General features: G+C 40.5%; 1 protein-coding gene across 2 annotated transcripts in view; it reads right to left on the bottom strand.

Annotated features, from left to right (window-relative positions):
• Positions 1-6652: 6652 nt before the first annotated feature.
• Positions 6653-12242, bottom strand: part of ARHGAP26 (Rho GTPase activating protein 26) — a 306079-nt gene continuing 300489 nt past the window's right edge. For both annotated transcript variants that reach the window (XM_067567247.1, XM_067567246.1), the window contains exon 23: positions 6653-8777. In XM_067567247.1, coding sequence (XP_067423348.1) covers positions 8689-8777 — 89 coding nt within the window. In that variant the 3' untranslated portion in view covers positions 6653-8688. The remainder of the gene's footprint in view (positions 8778-12242) is intronic.

The following is a 12242-nucleotide window of genomic DNA, read 5'->3' as shown; positions in this document are numbered from 1 at the left end:
AAAATAGAGCAGAGCAAGTAGGAAAAGAGAGCATGTGCATTTAAAACTCATGGGGCATATACCTTGTGACAAAGAAATAGACATTTCTGGCTTTGATCTAATACATTTTTCAGTTTGGTTTCTAAGAGTATGTCTACATTGCAATTAAAAGCGTGCGGCTGGCCTGTGCCAACTGATTTGGGCTCTGGACAATTTAACTGAAGGGGACATGGAGATCAGTGTGGCTGCTCCTATTACTAATGCCAGTCACAGGAAAGCTGTTTTATGAAAACTCACTGGACCTTAAGCAGAGAACAAATGTCCATCCTCTGCCTTTTCCTAGGAAGGGAAACATAATTAGAGCTTAGCAGAAGAGTCACAGGATGAGTTTTTTTTCCCCTTAGTGCGTCAGTGAGTTTTAGAGCACAGGTGCTATTATCAAGCCACTTTTGTCTGAGGTTTAGAAGTGAGCATAAGCTTCATTAGCTGAAAGGAGGATTTATTATAGGTAATTGCTAGGTGCTATCTTCTAAGCAATCCAACAGTTGTGCTAAATTACAAGATGCTTTCTCCTTCTTGGCTTTCAAATAATCAGTTCACTGCTCAGCATATTTTTTTTAAAGGGGGTTTCTATTCCTTAAATGATAAAATAAGATTCTAATTAGCACAAACCTACAAGCTATAATTGCTCTGAGTTTTTTGGTTCAGTAGAGTAATTCAAATGCCATGAACTTTCTAATCATAACATGGCCCTTTGGGTATGGGATTGCTTTTTGCAGATGTGACTTTCCCCCACTTTCACAGCAAAGCATTGGTTTAAATCGATAATTCATTATATAGGGTGAGATTTTAACTAACAGACACACACCCCTTTACTTGGACTATTTTTCTGCATTCTCCACCTCTTTTCTCAGATACCTCACATACCTGTGCCAAATGCAGCCGGTTCATAGACAAACATTAAAGTACAGAGGGGATGTGAAAATATTCGGATCTACAGTGGGGGGGAAACTGCCCTGAGAAATGTTTTAAAGCGTGCGATTTCCTATCAGGACAGTGGCTCTGTACTGCACCCAGTGCACTGCACATATAGCGTTCCAACATCTTCCAGCAGCAGAACAATACAGTTAATGTAACAACCCTGTGTTGCAGCCTCTAAATAACTCCTCAAACCAGACCATATAAAAGGCCCTGCAGTGATGGTGCAAGACATTACAGCTAAGTCTTAAACCAAGCATTAGTGTTGTAGCTGGAGTAGTGTCTGCGGAATACTGTACTCCAGTATGCTTTTTTTAACTCAGGGCTAGACAAAGGCTTGCTGATTTATTATTCTCCTTTTGCCACCTGTTGTTGGGTGCACCGAGGCCTCATTTTCCTTATTTCTCCTTTATCTGCAGTTATCCCTCAGCACTTAAAGAGAGGCAGGCTAGTCAGTCAGAGCTCGGAATCGTTAATTCTAGTTATTATGTCATCCTCGGATGATCAGGAAGCAGCTCCTCTCCTTCTGCCTGGTGAAGTCTCTCTGTTGCCTTGCCCTGTTCTGCAGAGAATCTGAGTGCCCCCAAAGCAGGGGATACGTCATCTCCAGACTATTCCTATGTACCGTATAGTTCTTGGCAGCACTGAGTGAGCTTTCTTTTTGAAAGAAATGGAAAAAAACAAACAAACCCCCACTCCATTTGCTGTAAGTCAAAAATCAGTCAAACTAAACAGGACCCATCTGCAATCCAAACCCAATGTGCTGACCAGACCTAGCAAGTTACCATTCAAGAGTGACAAGAAAGCCACAACTCTGCTCCTGCCTGAATGGGATCCCGCGTCCCACACTGCAACGTGAACCCCTTGATACAGTGATTTAGCGAGAGATCACATTCCAACAAAGTGACTTCACAGCACTGTCAAATTAACATCGTGTTAATACACCGATTATGCAAATCAACATAATCTGAGCCTCCACGCTTGTCTAGGGGAAACAACAGATGGCTCAGGCATTGCTGCTCTCATCATTTAATGCTGCATCCTTCAGGACATGATCAATAAAGGACTTGAGGGATTCAGCTGGTCTGGAAAGGTCACAGCCTTACTCTGCTTGGTGGTGGTTGTTGGGGGTTGCGAGATGGAGTTTGTTTTGGTTTTGGACGAGTAATTAACAATGCAAATCTAATCAGACTGGCCTGTTGGCAGAAGTGCAGCAGGGGCTGCATTAAGCTGATTTTTTAAGTCCCTCACAGTAAGACCCATACTCCCTTTATCTGACGTGTGTAAATATGACTAGGAACAGGTACAATAACAACAGCACAACATACCTAGTAGCGGCTGTGGTTCTTGCTAGGTGATATAAATAACACAACTCGCACTTCCAAGGCCATCTATGTGAAGAACATTAATCGTGCAGGTGTCCAACTATTTCTAACACTGGTCTCCCCCCCACCTACCTCTGTTGTGACTTTTCTCTTCAATGTAGTAAGATTTCAATTCAGATGTGCTACAATTTATCACTCCTGTCCCAAGGGGACTAAAGATTCAGGTGTTTGGCTGTGTGTTTCTCTCTTTCTAGGTATAAACAAACTACTCTGTATGTGATGTGTTGTGTGTCTCCTCCACGACAAGCATTTACTGTATTTTTAAAACATTTGGCAAGTGATTTTGGAAAAAATGAAAAAAAACCAATTTCTGTAAAGTTGGACAAACCAAATATGTGACATGGCGACAGCATGTTGCCAAATCCTGTGACTCATTAGAAATTTAGTTTTCCCTGAGTCCAGAGGAATGGGTCTTGAGGGATTTATACCCAGGGAAATGGGAGGCTCTTGAAGACTGAAAAGGTGGGTGCTACAGGGTCACTTTGCAAGAAGGTAAAGATACATTTTCTCAGAGAACTTTGGTACGGGGGAGTTCAATCTTTATGCCGCCCCATCATGGCTTCAGTTATGGAGCAGGTCAGATTGTTAACTGCCTTTCGAACTGGAGATTGTACTTCACTACGTGAGATTTAGATAGCCCTGTGCCCTGGATCGGCTGTCCATGCCTCACAGACTCCAAGTGAAGTTGCTAGGGCCTCAGTGTCTGCTTTGGCGTCAACGGCTCCAAATATAGCTTGGGAGAAAGTGACAAACATCACAAACCCTCTAGATTTTCCCATGCCAAGAGGAGCATAATCAGTTTCCAGATTTCCAAGCAAAGGAAATGTAACAGCTGCCGTACAACACTGGCATCCTAATGAGGACTTTTCCTAGAGCTCTTCACATGAACTGCGAATCAGTCGCTGCCCTACAATACAATAAGAGGCAATGCTTTAATGGAGTTGCTGAATTGCTGCAACACAGGGATGAGCTGGGGAAGAGAGGATAGCAGAGAGATGGTAAAGTACAGTAATACCTTAGCGCACAATAGAGTGTGGAGTTAATAGTGCAAAGTATTGGAGATGTAAACAGGATTTCTTTAGACACTCCAACTAGCTGCATTTTATTTCTTTTAACCTTCTGTGCCATTCTTTTTCTTTCTCACCATTTTCTTCTTGCTTGAGTAAAACAATTATAAAGCCTTCATTTTTAATTGATCCCTTGTGGTAAAGTCCTATAGATTTTAATAGAGAATTAATGGAGAATGATAGCCTTTCCATAGGACTTTTAAGCCAACCAACAGAAGTCTGTTGAAGGGATCTCATTCTTTATTAAACAGTATACGTTATAAAAGTAATTTCTATGAAACCCTATTGATTTTCCTTATTGAATTCTACAAGACTTTTCCATGCGGGAGGTGAAATTCTGGGAAGAAAACTGCCAGAGTGTCAGCCCTGACAGACCCTGATCACCTAAAAAAAGAGTGTTTTTAAAGTGACAGTCTAATACAATGACTGTGAAGGAGGCACTGTGTCTGATACATATACAGTAGCTGCTACTTAGCCTGCACTTGGCTCAAGATAGAGCTTTGCATGCGGTCACCTGTAATCCCCCTATTAAACATCAGGTTACCATTGGCTGCACTGAAGAACTCAGTGGGACAGTTTTCACTTGCAGGCTACCTATGAGCTACAAAGAAAGGACAAAAACGTTAGGAGAAAAGGAAATCTTACCATATCTGTGCTGGTAGGTTCTTGTGAATAGCAAGCATGCTAAGAAAACAGAAAATTAAGAATCACTGCCGAAGCACACTGGAGTTTGTTAGGATTAGTTATCACACAAAGCCTGAAATGTTTGTGGTCAGTTTAACACACAGATGAGAATGTCCTGTTATAATTATCACCACTAATGTCTTCTGAATTTAAAATCTGACCTTCCCTGGGTGGTGCGAGGTGACAGAGTGATACTGATTAGTATAACTTTGCAGCACACGATGGAGCTGGCAACCTCTGAAAAGACAGCATATTTTACATCATATCTTCTTTTCCAGCAAAAATCAAAAGTTTGCTTCAAGTGCAAGCTTCTAATCCATCTTTTCCCCAAGAAACAAGCTCAGCAGCACAAAGCAGAACAGACATATAATTCAAAATCATATTGCCACTCACTTTACGTGGCTTGTCACCCAGACCTACCAAAGAATTGAACTGAGTAAGGTTGCTAAAGGGCATTACATTAGCGCCACACACTGAGTGAATGTTTAAGAACTTTTGTATCAGGCTTGTAAAGGTTAATACAAAAAGCTACAGCCAAATAACATACAATTTTTTCAACTACTGCATCCTACAATACTAAAAACACTGAATCTGAAGTTTAAATCAGCTACTTTTATGGGACAATATTTTTCATGGAGGTGCCATTTATAGACTTTATTAATATTTATTGCTTTATACCATGTTTACAGTGAACTTGAAAATAGTCTTCATTCATATATTAAACATGTACACACATTGCTTTTAACATACTCCAGATCTCGTTAAATGTTTTTAAACCGCTTTGCATAATGTCTGTTAAACAGTGGTAACTACAGCAGTATGGGGCATTCATCTTAAGGTAGTAAAGAATGCAGCTGTTTATTGCAACTAGTTGGTATAAATATTAATAAAGCTTTTTAAAATGGCATTTTTACATTGAGCATTTTATTTTCTCTTGATACCTCCTGCCCCACTTTAATGGCTCAATCACAGTAAGGCTTGGTCTACACTGCCAGAAGCCTCGACAGGAGACATGCAAGCTACGTACTGTAACTTGCATTTCTCCCCTCGACTTACTAGCATCTCCACTGCACTGCGTCGACAGGAAATGCCTTCTGGAGGGCGGGGGGCTTACTGTGTCAGCTGGAGATCACTTCCAGGATCAGTTGAGTGGGTCTCTACTGCCCACATCAGAAATCAGGGACTTTCTCTAGTCTTATTTGTTTTGTTTAAACCAAGGTGATTTTAAGGTCTTCATCCTTGGGACTCTACTAAATACTTCATTTGTGCTATATTAGTTACTAAAGGTGCAATCCTGGCTGCAACTGAAGTCAGCAGAGATTTGCCACTGACTTCAAAGAGGGCAAGCTTTCACCCTAACACTTGTTACTGACGTCTTGTTTCGACAGATATTATTGCAATATGTATTTTTTGTTAAAATGCGAACACAAATTTAAAATGAATAAATAAAGGATAGAATATACATACCAACAACTCTGAAAGTTCCTGCTTTCTGATGCTTTTGAATAACAGCTTTAATGTATGTCTTTGTCATAAACTAAAAGTAGTGCGGGTTGAAAAAAATGTCAATTTTTTGCCATTTTCCTCTTTTTAATTTAAAATTTTGAAATTTGACAAAAATAATCCAGCTTTATAGTTTCCAAAGAAGGAGACGGGGGAGGGAGGGAGGGGAGTCACGACATTAAAAAAAATTCTTTTTTAATCTTTATATTTAACAAAATTTCTACCAACTCTACTGCCAAGATTGCAACTTCCAGCTTGATGCTTTAATTATCCTTAAGACATTTTTAAATCTTCCACAATGTACTTTTGTTTGCAGTGAGGGATAGGGTAGCATTATTAGGAGCCTAGGACCCATTTTCAAAAGTAACTTGGGCAATTAGAAGCCTGAGAAGAAAATGGTTTTTTTGTGTGTTTTAAATCTTTCAAATTTCTTCAGCTGAATTTAATGTTGGTGAAACATGGCAGCTAATGACTGGGATTGGCAGGCAGAGACTAAACAAACAAAGGCCTACCTCCTCAGGTGAGGGAGGAAACCTAGAACCCAGAGATCATCTGCATAGAGGGGACAAAACTGAACAAACATGCCTGACAGTCATGGAGGATGAGACCCTCTGCCTATCCACAGAACAGGTTCAGCATAGACAATGGCAGCGTACGTTATACCATCCTGCTTGAGGGAGTGATCCTTCACCTTTGAGTGGAGAGGTTAGTTCACTATCCCTTGCCCATACAAAATCTTTGTTTTTTCTTTGTTGGTGTCAATACAAAGACCAATGAGGGCTCATCGAAGTGGTGAATATTGCAATACAGACAGGCAAGGAAAGGCAAGCAAACTGCCAGGAAGCTTTCTCCCATCTCTGTCACATATAGACATGACTAAAGAAAGTACTTAGCTTGGCTCCACTTTGCTGAGGAAACTCACAAAGGGGTGTGCGTGTGAGTGTTATCTCTCTCTCTCACACACGCACACATGATGGCATAATACATATGCGTAATATATACATATTGTGTGTCATAACTTTTATGTATAATATATATTATATATATATACACACACACGATGGCAAGAGAAAGTGAATGTCCTTTTAAAATGAATATGGTATTTTATGGTGTGATTTTTAATGAGCGCTGTAGATCCTTTTAAACAAAAAGCACTAAATATAGAGATGAATCTTAAACAAGAAGTCTGTCACCCTGGAAGGTGACTATTAGTGCAGTAGAGCTTAGGAAAACTTTGCCTCTTTCCTCAATTTCCTTCTAACATCTAAGTCAGGAAGTTTAATTACTGTAAATGAAATTAAAAAGTGAGCAAAATCTCTATCCAGCTGGCTGGCAGAGTAGGTGACAAAATGAAGGAGGGCAGGAAAAGGTCAACTTGTTTAAAGGTTAGGTTTGTGTGTGTGTATCTGTGTGCTTTTCCCTGTAAAGTGGTTTCAAATATCCATGGAACATCTAGCTCTTTACAGCTCAGCGACAAATATCAAACACAGAACTTTCCCTCATAATATTTCAAATGATCTTATTTACATCTTATTTTTTGCAATAATAAAAAGTGAAACATACAGCAATTCAACCGTTCAGGTTCTTCAAAAATAATTAAAAAAGAAAATAAATCTATTCCCTAAATCCCTTCACAGTGTGATAATGTGATGGCTAGACAAATAATTCTTCCTGCCAAGACATCAGCTTTTCTCTTATAAAATGTTGTAGCACTTGATATAATATCAGGAAAGTTTGTCTCTCTCTCTCTCTTTTTTTTTTTATTAAATATAATCTGAGCTATGCTAAGGACTATGCAGAAAAATTTCTTGAGAACAATAAAAGACTGGAGTGACTAACCCAAACCTGGTATTCAACAAGAAGAGGAAGCTTCAAGAGGAAGCTTCAAGACTTTCTAATGAAGAGGGGAGAAATAAAAACCATTGGAAAGATTAATTGTTCGTTTTCCTTAGAATTTCAATTGGCGACATGAACAATAAATGCTTAGATAGCTACAAAAAATTTACTTTGTATAATCAGTATTGCACAGACTTGGCATCACTTAGCTGCAAGCAAAGACACCATCTATAAAAGCAACTGTGGTGAATGGCAAATGTAACCCAAAATTGACATAAGAGTGGCCCGGGTATTTAGTAAGCATGGGTACCTCTCTCTACAATGTACACTGGTATGTGATGATATGAAACAGCAAGTCACACAAAACAAGTGGTATTTATCATGAGCTGCATCTTGCCTTTCAGGAAGGAAATGCTGGCTGCACAGATCACAGATGTTTACCCAGCATTAATCTAAATCTAAAAAAAAAGATTATGAGAGGTTTGGTCCAAAATAGTCTCTCCTCCATTGTGCTGATGCTCAACAGAGTGCTGAAAATTCACAGCTGATATTGAGCTCACCGCCACAGAGATCATTCAACTTCTTTTGTTTTTGCTTTCACCATCAGAAAATAATGGCATTTAAAAATAATAATACTAAGTGAGTACGGTTACCGTCAGCACCAGGGTTTGGGAATAATCGGTGTGTTGTGTTTGTCGAGATTGGACTGAATCCTGTCAAGGATGGCTCAGGGCCATGCAAACTGCAGAAATGGTTAATGGTTTGCCGTATGTAAACAGTACCTTAACCTCTCCCCTCCCACAGCTAAATGCAAGAGAGATTGCTCTGCTGTTAGCAAATAAGAGATTAATTTTGGCCGATTCAACAAGGCGGGGAGAATTTGTGAGCAAGCAATGGCACCAGCCTGCATTCCCACATAATCTCCTTCCCCCAGTGTGAAATAGTGACTTAGGATCCAATCTGCATACCCTTTATTTGTGCCAATCAATCATATACCTTTACTAGAAGTTGGAAGAGTTGAATGACCTCTTCAGAGCCTCTGATCGCCTCTTCTGCAGTATATTTGCACACACCACAATAGATCACTGAAGGAGACATATACATTATCATTCATATAAACATTAATTTCAGTAGGAATCGGAAAGTCCTTCACCCTGCATTTCACAGTGGCAAAGAGCAAATGATCTACAACACTCTAATCAGCAGTTGTCATGGATACCATGTAAAGCTCAGCAGTGTTGCTTATGTGCCCAAAGTTATAGGAACTCCACGTAGTTTTCAGGGATTAGTCCTATCTTCCCGTTCAGGGTTCCTTCCAACCAGCCAGGCTCCTGAGATGGATGAACTGAGGAAAGAACAGAAGGATATTAATATCAATCTCACAAGGGCCATTTTCTAGCAGAAAAGAAATAAGAACATTTTCAGCCACAACCAATCTCACTCAGTTATGGCAAATTTTGGATTTTCCTGTACTACAGCAAAGAGAAAGTAGCCTTCCCTGTCCTTGCTGTGGTTCAAAGCTTTCTGGGACAACAGTGGCAATGAGCTATTTCCTGCACTTGCACTAGAGATCAGTGTTGGAATCACTTCTCCTCTCCGCCACACAGGAGAAATGCAAATTTCCACTGCTATGCTCAGGAATCTGGGGCAACTGACTTCAAATGCATTATCCCAGGGATTAACTTGGATCCTATGTCCAAAATCCCTAATTCATTTACTTCTGTCTCCAGAGCCTGGGGTCTAAAGCATCTGGTTAGCTTCCTCTGACCTCTCCCTGCAGCCATTTGATCTAAAACCCCGTCTCCCTATCCCCTACTCTCCAGATCCTGGTTCTGCTTCTCCTTTCCTCATCCCTCCAGATTTCCAAATTCATACTTCCGAACACCAGAACCTCAGGTCTGAAATGCCTTCTCTCCCCACTTTCCCTCCTCTATATCCTTAGGTTTAAAATTTCTCCTGTTTCCCCTCTCTCTAGATCTGGGTCTCCTCCCCCCTCCCTCCCTGCAGACTTCAGTGTACACACACACCTGAAAACCCTTCACACTTTCCTCTCTCTCTCTGGACCCCAGGGTCTAAAACCATTTCCCCTACTTTGTCCCTCCAGATCCTGTGATCTAAAACCTCCTCCCCTCTTCTCTCTCCAAGCTGTGATCTTAAAAACTCCTTATCCCTCTTTTCTCCACTCAGATCCTGGGGTTTAGAACTTTTCCTGTATCCACCCTTTCTAGCCGGCTTTTTGTGCACGTCTGTTTTTAACATGGTGTGAAGAAGTCATATCTCTGTTTGGGGAAACCACTGTGATGGTGAGAGGATTATATAAGCCTGATGATAGGCCAGCAGAAGGAAGGAAGGAAGGAAGGAAGGATTATGAAAGAGCTATTGCTGTTTGTGTGCTGATAATATAAAGCCACTCTTGGGAGAGAAGAGGGCCTTGCTATCTTTTTTTTTTTTAAATATTGTCTTAATAACAGAAACTAATTTATTAAGGAGGTTGAGAAAATTAAAGCTCTTTTGCTCTCTATCCGCTGTGCGCATTAATATGACTTCCTGGGCTTGCTTTTAGAAAAGCACTCCCTCCTCCAAGTTCTGCACTGAATACAGACTCGGAGACAAAGGGCCAAGCACCAGGTAAAGTTGACCAGGAACGATCAGAGGTGTGGGGGCTTTTTGAAGGGGGAGGACGGAAGGTTGGAAAGGGAAAAAAACACATTTAGATATGACAATGGATTCAAAATATTCCCAAACCTTGAGTTATGATTTATTTGACGTTTAAAAAATGTGGTTAACCACACTGTTATGTGATTCTGCACATTCTGGGTTGGGCCTGCACCAACCTCCATAAGAAAAACTACTAGCATTTTCTAGCAAGGAATCAAAACATGCAAAATCACTTCCGTATAATGAGACATTCTGAGCAGCTCCTGTAGGATCCTGGAATATTTTATCTTCATAGTCACGTAACAGTGGGCTATGGAACAGATTATTGGGAATGTGCTTAATTTATAAACAAGGGTTAAGCCGATGCAAGCACAAAAGTGCTCCATGCTCTGACACAGTAACTTATCAGATGATGACAGCCAATCAACATTTCAGATATATCTGAATTTCTTGGCTTTGATCTTTCTAGTAGGATCTTTCCAGTAACATGGTTTCTGGGGAGAATTCCAAAGAGAAAATGGGTCACTACAAAAGGAAGAAAAACTGCTGACTACTCCCTCCCATCCAAACTCTGCCCCAAAACTTCACCCTCGGCTCTGTCGTAGTTGCAGATAACCTTCAAAATCCCTCCCTCACCAATATACTCACAGCTATCCCTATCTGAAAGCTCAGTCCATCCATTAAATCTCTCCCAAATCTTCAAACAAAGCCCAGACATCTCTCCAGTTACCAAAAGCCCTTCCAGTTGCCAATAAAGACAGCTACCTACCCACCAATGCCCCCTGTTGCCCATGCTCAACAGTACTTAGAGGGTCTCCTTGTAGGGAGAAATACTTATTGGGGCAGAGGAAGAAGAGAGAAAAAAATCAGGTAGCTCAGCATCAGTGTTTATCTGGTATCTGAATGGGCCATTGAATCCTTCTCCTACTCCTGCAGAGTTGACATTTACTTGTCCTTGGGACACGTCATGCCGTCACCTTAAGAGACGGGTGGAATCCTCCTAATTTTCTGTTAAAGAACAGTATTTTGATAAAAATTACAATGACTACGTAAGTCCCTGAAGCTGGAACGGTAGTTTTTTGATAGATGGGGAAGAGTGATGTGGGTTTGAACATACTCCATACTCCTTTCTCTGCCTTTCCCAGACCACCCTGGAAAATGATTAAACGTTAAAGCAGAGTTCAAGCCCCTTCAGACCAAACATCAGAGATAGTCGGACAACTTTAAGGGCCACTTTCAATCTTATTCAATCTAAAACTTTACCTATGCTGTGTCCGATGTTGAAGCTCTCCCCACTCATGTGCATTTATTTTTCCCTGATCTGGCTTCCCCCGTCTTTTGGCTTTTTTATATTGTCGGCGGCTACAGTGATCAGCTCAGGAAAAGAAATGCACTTGACCCAGAAGGGGAGAGTTTCACCATGGGATCCACTGTAGGCTAATTTTTAGATTGAATAAAATTCAATAAATTCAATGAAATGCCTGTTAAAGCTGATGAGACACTGATTTACTATCTGTGGCACTAGGTCTGCTATATTGATCGTGTTTCACAAATGGGATCACTTTTCAGCAATTTTTCTATCTTCAGCAGGCAACTAGGAAACACCCACCCCTCCTTAGAAACTTAACTGTGACCGAGGGAGTATATATTATATGTGAATAAGGGCCTCTCACTGTCTGAGCTTGCAGAGTTCTGAGATGCACTAAGCAGAATAGGTACAGCTGCTGTGTGCGTGCGTGTGTGGGGTTTTTCCCCCACAGTGAAGGTTTGCACAATCTTCAAATTCTAGTTATCAATAAATGGGCTCCAGATAATGCTTTTATTGAAAGTCACATGGGTTCCATGTACTATTCTTCTCTTCCTTTAAAAATGACTAATATTCCTGAGACGGCCATTAATTTCTCTCCAGATACCATCAGATAAAGCATGACACATACAGTAGATGCTCCCCATCACTGTATAAAATTAGAATACAAATAGAACAGAACTTTTCCATATTTACAGCACACAAATCACAGCCTCTGGCAGCAGCAATTAAGACGGTTTTTAGATTAATTTAAAGGGACATTGTCAGACTAAAAATAGGGCCAATATTTTCAAACGTGGGTTTAAAATTAATCACCTTGGGCCAATTTTCATAAGTGCTGAGTAC

This window comes from Emydura macquarii, unplaced genomic scaffold (genome assembly GCF_026122565.2).
Source record: "Emydura macquarii macquarii isolate MOO-44397 ecotype Brisbane River unplaced genomic scaffold, CSIRO-AGI_Emac_v2 contig_2768, whole genome shotgun sequence".
Classification (NCBI taxonomy): domain Eukaryota; kingdom Metazoa; phylum Chordata; order Testudines; family Chelidae; genus Emydura; species Emydura macquarii.
This window is presented reverse-complemented; position numbering and strand designations above follow the sequence as displayed.